General features: G+C 41.6%; 1 protein-coding gene across 1 annotated transcript in view; it reads right to left on the bottom strand.

Moving 5' to 3' along the window:
• The window catches only part of LOC145355838 (TBC1 domain family member 10A-like), an 81,940-nt gene that overhangs the window by 13,213 nt on the left and 52,496 nt on the right, over positions 1-16,231 (bottom strand). The window contains exons 7-8 of the mRNA XM_080208254.1: positions 12,231-12,420; positions 10,767-10,921 (exon numbers count right to left, since the gene is read on the bottom strand). Coding sequence (XP_080064380.1) covers positions 10,767-10,921; positions 12,231-12,420 — 345 coding nt within the window. The remainder of the gene's footprint in view (positions 1-10,766; positions 10,922-12,230; positions 12,421-16,231) is intronic.

Below are 16,231 nucleotides of genomic sequence, written 5' to 3'. Positions count from 1 at the left end.
CACAGAACCTTAGTGAGGCTGAACTTGGAATATAGTCCAATTCTGGCCGTGACACTACCAGAATGATGTGGAGGCTTTGGAGAGGGTACAGAAAATATTTACCAGGATGTTGCCTGGTATAGAGGGCATCAGCTATGAGGGCAGGTTGGAGAAACTTGGTTTGTCCTCACTGGAGCGACGAAGGTTGAGGGGAGACCTGATAGAAGTCTACAAGATTGTGTGAGGCATGGAGAGTGGATAGTCAGAAGCTTTTTCCCAGGGTGGAAGAGTCAATTACTAGGGAGCATAAGTTTAAGGTGCAAGAGGCAAGGTTTAAAGGAGATGCATGAGGCAGATTTTTACACAGAGTAGTGGATGGCTGGAACTCATTGCCAGGGAAGGTAGTGGAAGTGGATACGGTACTGACTTTTAATAAGTACGTGAATAGGATGGGAATAGAGTGATATGGTCCCCGGACAGGTAGGGGGTTTTAGTTAAGTCAGGCAGCATGGACGGTGCAGACTTGGAGGGCCAAAGGGTCTGTTCCTGTGCTGTAGGTTTTTTTGCTCACAGACACTTATCAAACAAAATGTGACACCAAGTTACAAAAGGAGAGATATTAAAATAGGTAAAATAAGGTAGCTGTTAAAAGAAGCGTTTTAAAATAGAGATTTGGAGAGAAAAATTCAGAGCTTAGAACTTAGGCAGATGAAGGATTGACCACTAATGGTAGAGTACAATAAAATCTCCAGAACTGGGGGCACTCTGGGAGAGATGGGACCTGTACAGGCCAAATGAGTTGCACTTAAAGAGTTGGGACTGAGTTCCTTGCAGGGCATTTTGCTCAGCACTCAGAGGGTTGACATTAATTTGGCAGAGGTTGGGAACCAGAAGATAACAGAGAGGAATATCAAAGCACACACAATACTGAGAGAGACAAACAGCACTCGAACAGGAAATAGCAAGTTAATAGGTGGGCTCAGAGCAAGGAGAAAATCCAGGTTAGTGGGTATGTATATGAATGCACGGAGTGTAACAAATAAGATTAGCGAGTTATGGGTGCAGACTGCCATGTGGAAACATGACACTGATTACTTTAAAGACCAGGTTAAAAGTAAGGCAGGACTGGTTGCTGAATATCCTTCACTACAAGCTGCTCAGGAAAGATAGGAAAGGAAGTAAAAGGGGAAGGGGTGGCGGGATTGATTAGCATTACAGTGCTGAAGAAAGAAGCTGGTCCAGAAGAATCAAAGAATCTGTTTGGCTAGAGATAAGAAATAAAAAAAAAGTGCAATTACATTGCTTGATGTAGTTGATAGGCCACCAACTAAATGGGAAGGATGTAGAGAAACAAACTTGCAAGGAAATCAGATGCAAAAATGATAGCGTAGTTACAACGGGGGCGACTTTAATTATCCAAATACAGACTGAAATAGGAGTAGTGTAAAGGAAAGAAAGGGGCAAGAGTTCCAAGAGTGTGTTCAGGAGAATTTTCTACAGCAGTAGGTTTCTAGTCCAACAAGAAAGGAGGCACTGCTAGACCTAATCCTTGGGAATGAGGTGGGCCAAGTGGATCAAATGCAAGCAGAAAACATTTAGGGGACAGTGGCCTTGTATCGTGAGTTTTGGCTTGCTATGGAAAAGGACAAAGAACAATCCAGAAAAGAATTAATTACAGGAAAGCCAACTTCAATGGGGCAAGAATAAATATGGACTGAATATATTGGAGTCAAAGGTTGGCAGGAAAAATAGTAGCTAAACAATGACTATCTTCAAAACAAAGTTAATTTGGTCACACTCAGGGAAGGGCAAGCAAATCCAGAGCTCATGATCACAAAAGAGATAGAAATTAAGAAAAAGAATGCTCAAGACAGATGTCAGGTAGAAAATATAATTGAGAATTAGGCTGAATATAGGAGGTTCAGAGGGAAAGTGAAAAAGCAATTGAGAAGAGGGAATATGAAAAGAGACTGGCAGTTAACATAGAAAGCAATTCCAAGTCTTGAGGGATATCTCCTAAATCTATAAGCATATCAATTGTCTAAGCATGGTAAAAGGATGAGTAGAACCAATTAGGGACCAAAAAAGATTCATGCACTGAGTCAGGGCATAGCTGAGGTTAATGAATATTTTGCGTCAGCGTTACCCAAAGAGGACAGCGTTACCCAAAGAGGACGTAATTCAGGCATTAGAAGGGTTTAGAATTAATAAAGGTGTACCTAGGAATACTGAGGGAAGTGAGAGAGTGAAAATTGCAGAGATACTAGCCATAAAATTCAAGTCTTCCTATGACTTAGTGGTGGTGCCAGAGGATTGGAGAATTGCAAACATTACACCCTTGTTCAACAAAAAAAATGTGAAGATAAGCAAATCAATTACAGGCCAGTCAGTTTAACTTTGGTGATGGGGAAACATCTAGAAGTAATATTCATGACATAATGAATAGTCACATGGGCAAACATGGATTAAGGGAAGTCACCTTTGATTTCTAAAGTGAAAATAATGTTTAACTAATGTGAAGGTTGACGTAGGCAATGCTGCCAATGTAGTGTACATGGACTTTCAAAAAGCATTTGCTACAGTGCCACAAAGTAGATGTATGAGCCAAGTCATAGCTCATGGAATAAAAGGGACAGTAGCAATATGGATACAAAATTGGCCAAGTGACAGGAAACTAGAGTGTTCTGGTTAATGGATGTTTTTCAGGATAGAGGAAAGTTTGTAGTGGGTTTCTCCGAGGTCACCAGTTTTTTCTGACAAATATTAATGACCACAGAAATACAAACCTTACAGTGCATTAAGAGGCCATTTGGCCCATCAAGTTGGCACCGACAACAATCCCACCCAGGCCCTATCCCTGTACTTATCTGCTAATCCCTCTAACCTACACAGCCTGGTACACTAAGGGGCAATTTAGCTTGGCCAATCCACCTAACCTGCACATCTTTGGACTGTGGGAGGAAACCAGAGCACCCAGAGGAAACTCACACAGACATGGGGAGAATGTGCAAACTCCACACAGATAGTGACCTGAGCCGGGAACTGAACCCAGGTCCCTGGAGCTGTGAAGCAACAGTACTAACCACTATGCTACCATGCCTCCCAGATCTACACCTTGGTGTACAGGGCACAATTTCAAAATTTGCAGATGATATGAAACTTAGAAATATTGAGAATTGTGTGGAGGAGTGTAGAACTTCAAAAAGGACAGACAAATTGGTGGAATGGGTAGACATTGGCAGATGAAATTCAATTCAGAGAAACGTGAAGTGATTCATTCTAGTCAGAAGAACGTGGAGAAACAATATAAACGGTGCAATTTTAAAAGGTGTGCAGGAGCAGAGGGATCATGGTGTATGTGTAAATAACTAATTGAAGGTAACAGGACAGCTGAGAGTGTAGTTAAAAGCATATGGTATATAGAGTACAAGAGCAAGGTTATGTCGAATGTACAAGACGCTAATTCAGCCTCAGTTGGAGTGTGGTATCTAGTTCTGGGTGCCCCACTTTAAGAAGAATGTAGAAAAGATTAACAAGATTGGTTTCAGGGATGAGGAACTTCAGTTATGAGGACAGATTGGGTAAGTTAGGACTAGTTTCCTTGGTGAAAAGAAGGCTGAAAAGAAATTTTGATAGATGCATTCAAAATTTGGATAGAGTAGAAAGGGCAAAACTTTTCCCACGGGTGAAAGGATTGAGATTGATGAAGCACAGATTTAAATTAACTGGCAAAAGAGGTATGAGAAAAATGTATCATAGAAACATAAAAACTAGGAGGAGAAATAGGTTAGCTGCCCTTCAAACCTGCTCTGCCATTCATAATGATCACAGCTGATCATCAAATTCAATATTCTGATCCCTCCACTCCCTTCCTCCCATACCCTTTCATCCCTTTAGCCCCAAGGGCTATATCTAATTTCTTCTTGAAATCACACAATGTTTTGGCTTCAATACGAGTGGTTAAGCTCAGGTATGCACTATCTGACAGTATGGTGGAAGTACTGTGAGACAAAGCCAATGTAGATCAGTGAGTAAAGGGATAATGGGTAAGTGGGGTTTGAGTAAAAGGGACTTGTGTAAGTTAGGATATGAACAGCAGAATTTTGGATGAGTTCAAATTTACAGAGCGTGCAAGATAGGAGCTGAGCCAAGACAGCACTGGAATAGTTAATGATTCCATCGTAATCCTCAAATGTTTCTCAAATTCAATTTAAACAATTCATTTTTAAAATCAGACAATCCTAATAAAGTCAAAGTATTAATTTTTATTATTTAAACCTGATGCGTTAACTATACAAGTCTATCGGATGAATTATAGTATAATCCCATTAACTATTTTGAATCATGCTGTGTGCATCACCTTTTGCCCAACCTTTCTGATATATGGAATTATAGAATCCCTACAGTGCAGAAGGGGGCCATTCAGCCCACTGGGTCTGCACCAGTTCTCTGACAGTGCATCTTACCCAGACCCTCCACCATATCTCCGCAGGCCCACTATTTACCCCAATCCCTACACATCTTGGGACATCAAAAGGCAATTTGGCATGGTCAATCTACCTAACCTGCACATCTTTAGACTGTGGAAGGAAACTCATGCCAATACAGGGAGAACATGCAAACTCCACACAGTCACATAAGGCTGGAATCAAATCCAGGTCCCTGGTGCTGTGAGGCAACAGTGCTAACCACTGTGCTGCCCATGTGTAAAATTGTGAGCTGACAACTGTAACTGGTTTAGTCCTGACATCTGCGTAAACAAATTCTTAAATTTATGGAAAGTTGTCCAGCAGTTGCCATTGGATGTACTAAAATGCTAAATTTAGGTCAAATCAAATTCTAATGGTCACAAGTTCATTCAACATTTTCCCACTAGTTCATCTGTGGTTTACAGGCAGTTAAATCTAAAATAGATATGTGGGTGAGCTGAAACATTGATGAAAAACGAACTGACCACAAAGCAAACAAAAAAAAACAAACTTTAGCACAGAAATGGTCCACAATGGCACTCATCGACAGCTGAGAAATACTAACTGAAACTACTTCCTCTAAGATAAAGCAAACAGTTAAAATAATTTCCGCTTCAGTTATTACGCAAAGAAAACTTACGAACCACTAAAATATACAGAAAGATGTTGTAATATTGTTCCACTGCAAATCATCTTTGGCTATTAACTCTCCAAACAAACTGGCACAACAGCTTATGCTTATAAAGCATCTTTAACTCGAACAAACACCAAGGCCCTTCATAAATGCAAAGAAAAGCAAAAAAGACACATACCTCACTATAAGGAGGATGTGGAAGCATTGGAAAGAGTGCAGAGGAGATTGGTTTGGAGGATAGGTCTTATGAGGAAAGGTTGAGGGAGCTGGGGCTTTTCTCTTTAGAGCAGAGGAGGATGAGCGGTGACTTAATAGAAGTTTATAAGATGATGAGGGCCAAAGGGCTTGTACTGTGCTGTACTGTTCTATACTTATGTAATTCTTTTCTTGATAATCAGATATGTCAAAGTGATTTACAGTGAATGAAGTACTTTTGATGTTGCTGTTCCATTGTAAGAAACACAGCAGCTAAATTTCACATCAATTGTGAAGTTATTGAGGGTTAAATATCAACCAGGACACCAGGGATAACCCCCATCCCCCCGCTCCTTTTCCAAATAGTGCCTGTGACATTTACTTCCACCCAAGTGAGCAGATGGGTTTTGGTTTAACAACTCATCCATAAATAACACTTCTGACCTCAGTACTGCATTGGCTCATCAGCCTTGATTTTTATGCGCAAGCCCTTGGAATGGGACCTGAACCCAGAACCTTGAGACTCAACGGTAAGAATGCTGCCAATTTAACCATACTGACACATGAGAGCACTAAACCTAAATTTCAAAACATCTAAATGCACTTTTAATTTTCCAGGATGAACATCACGCTACATTGTCTAAAACTGATCACAAAATTCAGATCAAGACATTACACCTACATTGTTGGTTTGACTTGGCAACAAAACAAAAGACAGCCCTACCAAGTCAATGTACTAAGGACATGGATTGGAGAACAACAAAGACCTCAAATGGTTCAGTGATTTTGTGCAAATGGAACCACATTGTTCTGAAGTATCATGTTGCAGAAAATGCACATTCAATTAAATTTCTGAGGACATACACACACCTCACCCAGATTCACTTATCAACTAGTCTTTGCCTTGTCTAACTGCAAAGTTCAGTTAAAATGTGTATTCTTCACAATAGCATCAAGTATTTGTTCACTTTGATTTCTGCAATTAATCTGGCATTTCCTTAAAAATATTGTTTATGGAATATTAAGATTCTAGCTAATAATTGACATTTTCCAGAAAATATTCAATCTTAGCCATTCTATTGCAACTGGATCTCCTGAAATTACTTCAATAATTTCAAAAGACAATTGGATAGGCACTGGAGGGAAATAAACGTTGCAGAGCTGTGGGATTAAGTGGGCGAAATGGAACTGACTGGATTGCTCAATGAAGACATTGAACTCTGTGGGTCAACTGGCCTGCGCCTTAGAGTAGGTAAGAGTAGTGGGCGAGAAGAGGATTGGGAGAGGTTTAAATGTCAACAAAGATTGACAAAGAAGTTGATAAAGAAGGGTAGGAGAAACTATGAAGCTGGGCTAGCACTTAATATAAAAAAGGATGCAAGAGTTTTTATAAATACATAAAAAGGAAGAGGCTGGCTAGGGTGAACGTTGGACCCTTAGAGGATGAGAAGGGGGGCTTTGTGGTAGGGGATGGGGATATGGCTAAGGTCTTGAATAATTTCTTTGTTTCTGTCTTCACGGAGGAGGACGTGAATAATTTGCCGGGTGTTAGAGATGGAAAGGAAAGGTGGTAGGACTGGAGGGTCTTAATAACATTACTGTTACGAGAGAGGCGGTGCTCGGCAGACTGGAGGGGCTGATTGGAGGCATCTTGAAGGGAATTGCTTGATAGGGCGGACGCAACACGGTTTCATTAAAGGGAAGTCGTGTCTGACAAATTTACTGGAGTTCTATGAGGATGTATCTAGGGCAGTGGATAGAGGAGAGCCGGTGGATGTGGTCTTTCTGGATTTTCAGAAGGCGTTTGACAAGGTACCTCACAAGAGGTTATTGCAGAAGGTCAGGGGACATGGAGTTGGGGGTAGGGTGTTAGCGTGGATAGAGGATTGGTTGTCAAATAGGAGGCAGAGAGTGGGGGTCAATGGGTGCTATTCGGATTGGTGGTTGGTGACTAGTGGAGTGCCCCAGGGGTCGGTGCTGGGGCCTCAGCTATTTACCATTTATATAGATGATCTGGAGGAGGGAACCGAGTGCAGGGTGTCGAAATTTGCTGATGACACCAAGATTGGGGGAAAGGCAAATTGTGCGGAGGGTGTGGAGAGTCTGCAGAAGGATCTAGATAGGCTGGGCGAATGGGCCAGGAAATGGCAAATGGAATTTAATGTTGGCAAGTGTGAGGTGGTCCACTTTGGTAGGAAGAATGGTAGGAAGGACTATTACTTACGTGGCGAAAAACTGCAGCAGGCGACGGTGCAGAGGGACCTCGGGGTCCTTGTGCATGAGTCGCAAAAACCCAGCTTGCAGGTGCAGCAGGTGGTCAGGAAGGCGAATGGGATGCTGGCCTTCATAGCGAGGGGGATTGAATATAAAAGTAGGGAGGTCTTGCTGCAGCTGTATAGGGCATTGGTGAGGCCGCAGCTGGAGTACTGTGTGCAGTTTTGGGCGCCGCACCTGCGCAAGGATATTTTGGCCCTGGAGGGAGTGCAGAGGAGGTTTACTAGGCTGATACCGGAGTTGAGGGGATTGAGCTATGAGGAGAGGCTGAATAAACTAGGCTTGTACTCGTTAGAGTTTAGAAGAATGAGGGGAGATCTCATTGAGACGTATAAGATGATGAATGGGATGGATAGGATAGAGGTGGAGAGACTCTTCCCGCTCAAAAAAGACAGTAGGACTAGGGGGCACAGCCTCAAGATAAAGGGGAGGCGGTTTAGAACGGAGTTGAGGAGGAACTTCTTCACTCAAAGGGTGGTGAATCTCTGGAATTCTCTGCCCGTTGAAGTGGTGGAGGCTGCCTCGCTAAATATTTTTAAGAAGCGGGTTGATGGGTTCTTGATAAGAGATGGGATTAAGGGTTATGGGGAGAGGGCGGGAAAGTGGAACTGAGCCACAACAGATCAGCCATGATCTTATTGAATGGCGGGGCAGGCTCGAAGGGCTAGATGGCCTACTCCTGCTCCTATTTCTTATGTTCTTATGATTGTGGACAAGTCGCCAGGACCGGATGGAATGCATCCGAGGGTTCTGAAAGAAATGGCGGAGGTGATAGTGGATGCCTTGGTGGTCATTTTCCAGAAGTCGCTGGATTCCAGGGAAGTGCCGGAAGATTGGAAAACGGCTAATGTTACGCCGTTGTTTAAGAAGGGTGCCAGGCAAAAGGCAGGGAATTATAGGCCGGTTAGTTTAACGTCTGTTGTAGGTAAAATGTTAGAATCCGTCATCAAGGAGGAAATAGCAAGGCATCTTGAGAGGAATTGCTTGATAGAGCAGACGCAGCACTGTTTCGTTAAAGGGAAGTCGTGTCTGACAAATTTACTGGAGTTCTATGAGGATGTGTCTAGGGCGGTGGATACAGGAGAGCCGGTGGATGTGGTCTTTCTTGATTTTCAGAAGGCGTTTGACAAGGTACCTCACAAGAGGTTATTGCAGAAGGTCAGGGGACATGGAGTTGGGGGTAGGGTGTTAGCATGGATAGAGGATTGGTTGTCAAATAGGAGGCAGAGAGTGGGGGTCAATGGGTGCTATTCGGATTGGCGGATGGTGACTAGTGGAGTGCCCCAGGGGTCGGTGCTGGGGCCTCAGCTATTTACCATTTATATAGATGATCTGGAGGAGGGAACCGAGTGTAGGGTGTCGAAATTTGCTGATGACACCAAGATTGGTGGAACGGCAAATTGTGCAGAGGGTGTGGAGAGTCTACAGAAGGATCTAGATAGGCTGGGCGAATGGGCCAGGAAATGGCAAATGGAATTTAATGTTGGCAAGTGTGAGGTGGTCCACTTTGGTAGGAATAATGGTAGGAAGGATTATTACTTACGTGGCGAAAAACTGCAGCAGGCGACGGTGCAGAGGGACCTCGGGGTCCTTGTGCATGAGTCGCAAAAACCCAGCTTGCAGGTGGTCAGGAAGGCAAATGGGATGCTGGCCTTCATAGCGAGGGGGATTGAATATAAAAGTAGGGAGGTCTTGCTGTGGCTGTATAGGGCATTGGTGAGGCCGCAGCTGGAGTACTGTGTGCAGTTTTGGGCGCCGTACTTACGCAAGGATATTTTGGCCTTGGAGGGAGTGCAGAGGAGGTTTACTAGGCTGATGCCGGAGTTGAGGGGGTTGAGCTATGAGGAGAGGCTGAATAAATTAGGCTTGTACTTGTTAAGAGTTTAGAAGAATGAGGGGAGATCTCATTGAGACGTATAAGATGATGAATGGGATGGATAGGATAGAGGTGGAGAGATTCTTCCCGCTCAGAAAGGATAGTAGGACTAGGGGGCACAGCCTCAAGATAAAGGGGGGGCGGTTTAGAACGGAGTTGAGGAGGAACTTCTTCACTCAAAGGGTGGTGAATCTCTGGAATTCTCTGCCCGTTGAAGTGGTGGAGGCTACCTCGCTAAATATTTTTAAGACGCGGGTTGATGGGTTTTTGATAAGAGAGGGGATTAAGGGTTATGGGGAGAGGGCGGGAACGTGGAACTGAGCCACGACAGATCAGCCATGATCTTATTGAATGGCGGGGCAGGCTCGAAGGGCTAGATGGCCAACTCCTGCTCCTATTTCTTATGTCCTTATGACTGACTTCTTTTCCAGTTTCCTGGGGTCCCTAATCTTTGATTCCCCCCAATTTCTCTGCACCTCTGAGGAGTACGTGCATTGAATTCACGAATGACATACACTGACAACACCCAGTTTTACTCCTTGACCATTTTAAAGCCTTTGATTGGTTAAGCTGGTGGTACTGGCTGAGCAAAAAACTTTCCTCCAATTAAATATATGGAAGACTGAAACTATTGCCTTCAGTCTTCACCTTGACTGTGTTTTCTAGCCACCAATTCCATCGCACACTCTGGTCATTGTGGCTCAGACTGCCACAACAATGGCATCTTATCTGATCATGAGTGGAACTTCTGGTCACTATATCACCTCCATTTGATGCCTACTTCCAACTCTATAATCAACTGCCTCTGCAATTCAGCATATCTGCCGCTGAAGCCTTAATCCATGTCCTAGATGTGACTATTCCAATGCTTTTGTGAGTGGTTTCCCCAGTAGGAGCTTGTCTAAAATCACTGCTGTCTGTTTAACAATCACCACCTCCAATCTCTTTCCCCCTTTGAAGGACTTCTTCAGCCTACCCCTTCAATCAAGCTTTTGATCATCTGATCTAATATCTACTTATGTGGTCTGGTTATTGTTTAATAACAGTCTTGTGAAAGGCCTTGGGAAACTTCACTACAATTAATGTGCTGTATGGCAACAATTTGCATTTATGTGAGTGACCAAGGCTGATCAAAATCTTTACTTCTTCCCATATCAATGCCCAGGTAGTTGCCTTACACTGGAATACGGCAGCTTTCTCTACTGCCTTCTGATGGGAGCACACAGATTTTCAAGGAACAGCCATTTCATGACAGTTCAGCATGATTTGCAACACAATATTAATTATTCTGTCATCTTGCATTCAGGTATAAAGCCAACAATTTTGACTGGATTCCTACCTCTCGCACAAGAAAGCCATCTTGCATATATCTGGGGTCAATGCTGCGCAGTTTTTCCATGGTCTCATACTGGCCCTGACATTTCTTCAATTTGTCTGAAGAACCAAGTGTATATTTCAGCAGAATGAGACCAACGCGAAATATCACTTTTACACCTGGGTAGAGTAAAAATGGAAAAGCAAATAGAATTTGCCACATTAACAGCATCAGGAACAAAATGAAAATTTTACAATTTTTTTTACACTAACTGAACAATAATTTTGTTTAGAAAAACATGAAAATAGTCTGTCAGCACTCAATGGTAAAGAATCTTAATGAACATTCAATCAAAGGCTGACCAAAAGCTCAAACTAGAACATAAAAAGCAGAGCAACAGAATAATTGTATTTTTAGAATAGTAAACAAGAAAAAATTCTGAATGCTGACACACAAATAGTTGTCAAAATTTTAGTAGGGGTTACACAAGTTCAAGCTTTAAGCAAAATCATCTCAAACCAGTCATTTCTGGTTTTATTTTCAAATAACTTTATATGCCATACAGTGCAACATGCTGGAAAACAGATTTTTATTGATTTCCATTTATCCAAAAGTTTATCCAGTTCTTTCTGAATTAATTTGCAATTTACAAGTTTTAGGAATTAACCTCAAGAAAAATGCAACCGTTGTGCGATTTCACACTCACTTACGCCATCAACGTCAATCACAGATAAGCAAAGAAGTTGACCGTGCCAATGATACCCATATCCCAGAAATGAACTTTTAAAAAGCTAGTTATTCTATTTTTTTCTAAATCTTAGTTTATTTGATAAGGTAGTTCTCAAAGTCAGGAATGTGGTGCAGTGAAATGAGGTGCTTCACATTTCATGCCTTCTCATCATCCAGCATTCTTAGCCAGTTGCAACATGGTTAATTACAGAATAAAGCACTCCCTACAATGCATCTTATGTCCAGCCTCAGAGGATCATCCCGATTGCAATAATTACATTTTATATTTCCCATGTTGCCCAGTGAGACTGCAGACTTAATGCCAGTTAGAAGCAACTTTTCTCAAGAGAGCCTATACTCTTTACAAATTGGGTTGAGACTCCACAAATTCACTTGTACTACTAACCTCAAAAAGGTAGGCAATCACTACATGGGCACACACAAATTTAGGACACTAGCAGCATGCAATGACTTTGAATACCATATGTCATAAGATAGGACCTTCAAAAGTATTGTGACTCCTAGAGTTCCCAATCTTAAATATGCAGTTGGAAAAGGTGAACAAAAATTAGATGCTTAATCAGAAAGGATAAAATTCACAAATTAGGTCTCCCAAGCTATTAATATGAACTTCCAGCAGTCAGCCCATTAAATAAACTTGCAAAACACTGGTTGTCTCCTGCCAGTTTGCATCTGAACATCAGCTGTATATATGACGGCTGACACCGGTGCTAAAATAGTCAACGATGCGCAACTTACCTTCACAGAAGAACATGTCCCAAATTCTCAACACAGATACCCATGGTAAAGTTCTTGAAAATGCACACATGAACCATTCAGTCATGTAGAGGATGGGGTCAATTTTGTATTTGTTAAGGTGCTTATGTGCCACTGGTGAAACCTTACGCAACAAGGCGAAGAAGATCTCCCCATCCAGCTGGATTGCTTCCTGAGGAACAAATCAAATCAGAGTTATGAAAACATGCCATTTTCTACCGACAAAGACCAGCTTGAAACTATTTTAGACAATAAAAGAGCTACATAGCATTTAATGAGGCTTTATTGTTTTGAGCAATAGTTGCGAAATGCAAAACCAATCCTTGGAATGCAGGATAAATTCAGCATAGAATAAGTGTGTGTTGGCAATACAGCAGTCACAGGTACAGGTCAACTAATAACCATGAAGACAGCCTCAACTGGGATCTTGGGTTCATGTCACACTATCTGTATTCCCCACTACTTGCCTGGGCTTGTAAAAGCATATACATCTAGTGACTAACTGTCCTGGTTTGAGACAATTCACACCTCTAATCTGTGCTTAACTTTCTCTCCACTGGCATTGCCTGTTAAGACTCGCATTCCAACCATTATCTTGTAATTGAGTTTGTGTCTATATATGCCTTGTTTGTGAAATAAATCCTGCACTCACCTGATAAAGGAGCAACACTCCGAAAGCTCATGCTACCAAATAAACCTGATGTTGTGAGACTACTTACTGAATTTTAACCTGACCTACAAGTTCTAATGTAAAATTATTAGACTCACAATAAACTGGAAGGGTATTTAGCAGCAGAATTTAGGACAAAGCAATATTTTAAAGTTACCAATTGAAACTTTTATTGGAAAGTCACTACCCATTGCAGTACTAAGCCTTTTATATCAGATGGCATTTGGCTCAATCCTGAATTGAGGCAATTCTGGATTTGGTATTGTGTAACGAAGGGGGGGATTAATTAATGATCTCATAATTAAGGACCCTCTAGGGAAGAATGATCATCGTATGTGAGAATTTCAAATTCAGTTTGACTGTGAGAAACTGGAGTCCCACACTAATGTCCTGGGGTTGAACAAAGGTAATTACATAGCATGAGGAAAGATAGCATGAGGAAAGACCTAGTGGACTGGACGAGAACACTAAAAGGTCAGTTGATGAGCACTGACAGATGTTTAAGGAGATGCTCAATTCCTACCAACTGAAATATATTCTAGAGAGTAAGAGGGGGAAGAAAAGCCATGGCTAAGCAAGGAAGTTAAAGATGACAAAGAAAAAAACTAAGGCACACTATACTGCAAAGGCCAGTGGCAGGCTGTAAGATTGGGAAACTTTTAAAGTTCAACAAAGGGTTACAAATGAAAACTAGCTCAAAATATTTTAAAAAAGATAGCAAAAGTTTCTGTTGGTATATAAATGGGAAGGGAATAACTGAAGTGAATGATGATCCCTTGGAGGGCACTCATGTGAATCCCAGAAAACTAGTGTGCAGGTACAGCAGATGATAAAGGAAGGCAAATGAAATTTTGACATTTATTGCTGATGGAATATCATATAAAAGTAGGGAAATGTTGCTGCAACTTACAAGGCATTAGTGGCACTGCATCTGGAGTTTTAGTCCCCTGACTCAAAGATGGATGTTGTTGCATTGGAGGCAGTTCATTAGATTGAAAGTTAAGGCGGATGGACAGGAAAGTGGAGTTGAGGCCATGATGAAACCGGCTATGATCGTATTGACTGGCGATGCATGCTTGAGGGGCTGATTTGCCTACTCCTGCTCTTAGCTCTTATGTTCTTATCCCTACTATTAGTTACAGAAACACAATGAAGTCATGTACGCTGTCGTCCTGCAGTGTCGGCAGCATATTTGATAAACACGTAAATATGTGACTCAGACAGACAACCAAATAAACTATACCTTGTTGAAGTGCAGCCACAGCAATGTGGCACTTTTCTACAGCTAGTAAGTGCAAAATACTGTATATATCTGTAGAATTTACAAATACCTGACTGAGCCATTCTTGTATCTGGGCAACTAAATGTGGTACTTCAGTTATAGAGCTTTACTTGCAATCCAGGCAGTGTAGTAGATTCACATGAAGGATTCCAACACAATGCCACTACTGTATACAATTTTTGCTGAAAAAACTTTTTGGCAACAGAAGCATGAATGGCACCGTCCAAGTGCGAAAGGAAGCTAAGCTCCCTCACGACAAAAAACAGTAAAACTGAACAGTTGCCAAACAAGGAGATAAAGGCAACTGTGTTTAGCGTGTAGACTTGAGGGATTATGTCTAAACTGAACAGTAAAACCTTGTGTGAAAGAGAAAGAAATGTACAATGCCCAAGTGTTTGTGCAAGTGGAAGTTTAAAGGTTGAATTTTGTCCTCTGTAGTGAGGTTGACAACAAGTTGGTACTTTGGTCAGGTATGGAAAGAGCCCAAGCTATATGCCACATGCAACATAAACACACATTTTAGTAACATCCTCAAAAGTAAAACTTGAAAATGCATGCACATGCATAGATATGAAAGTTAATTTTCGGAAATGTATTCAACTATATTACCTAGCTGAAACTTCATGCCTCAAATTTTCAAAAAGTTTTCACGACAAACAAAATTTAACAAAAAAATCATTATTCAAGTTTTTTTTACTTAGTCATAATTTTCATAAATTCTAAACTCAAGCAGTGAGGGTAATAGTTGTGCTTTTTCTTAAAAATAATTGTATAATGTAAATCCAAAGCACTGTTTCATTAATGTGAAAAACAGAATTCATTCAACAAGCACGGGGGCAATTCTCCCAACCCATTGCGCTAATATTTTAGTGCAGTGGGCTGGGAGAATCTCATGGCAGGCGATGCGTGGAATTCGCGCATGCATTCCCGTCATGATAGCGTTTCTCAGCTATGATTTAAATAATCATTTCCATACAATTTAAATGAGATTAGGTGGGTCCAGGACTGAAGTCAGGGGCCAATGATTGAGCTCGCCAGAAAATCAGTGATAGCGCACTGATCTCGGCATGGACAGATCAGCGCACGCGCAGTAGCCTGCTTGATGCACTGATTTCAGCCTCTCCAGGGGGAAAAGGCCCCACCCCTGAAATTATTCACATTGGTGGCCTTTGCAGTGCAGAATATGGGAGATTCTTCACTGAACTCCCAATTGAAAAAAATGTGAATTACTCCAGTTTTCATGTGAATTCAACATTTAGAATTTTTTTTTGAGAGACTTCCACTCCACATTTAAAATCTGTGAAGTAAAACCAGGCAGTGACTGGCATAAAAGTCTTTCACGTGCAACTTATTGAGTGTATAATAACTCATTACTAAGTGCCTTAAAATTCGTGTTGAGGTTCTGAAACTGTGTCTTTAACTTAAAATGAGAGTGATCATGCGACTAGTTCATAGTCTGCCCAACAGCAAACTGAAACAGTTTGATTGTTAGAAATTAAAGTGGGCCCAAATTGGTTTATTGGGAAGATGGTGCAAAATGCTTAGACTTGGAGACAATGTCAGCAACCTGTACTAACTACTGAGAGTCTCCAAAGGCAGAGGTGTTCAGCACATGTGGTTACAATCAGCATGCTTTAAACTGTCCATTTACCTCCAAGAGAGTTGGGGTCTCAATCAGTACTTTTATCTGGATGTAAGGCACTGCCATGAAGATTGGCTTTGAGGTGTCAGGGGTCCAAAATATCCCTGAAAATTTATAGGTAGACATTCTACCAGGATCCAGGCGAGGGACGGCATGGTAGCATGGTTCACCATGCAGGAATAGCTATGGGATCTGGTGCTCAGATTGAAAAGACTGATTTCATGAGTTAAAATTAGGGTGGAAGATTAACCGGGGGGAAATCCTCTGTGAAAAACAGTTTGGAAATTATATGCTTGCAAGCTGAGAAAAGGAAAGGAACAAAGGTAAACCCTCTGGAGATAAGAATCACATTAAATTGATTCTGTGAGAATTGAATGGCTATTTAATGG

This window comes from Carcharhinus amblyrhynchos, chromosome 20 (genome assembly GCF_965287045.1).
Source record: "Carcharhinus amblyrhynchos chromosome 20, sCarAmb.v2.hapA, whole genome shotgun sequence".
Lineage (NCBI taxonomy): Eukaryota > Metazoa > Chordata > Chondrichthyes > Carcharhiniformes > Carcharhinidae > Carcharhinus > Carcharhinus amblyrhynchos.
Note: the sequence above shows the minus strand (reverse complement) of the source record. Positions and strands in the feature narration are given on the sequence as shown.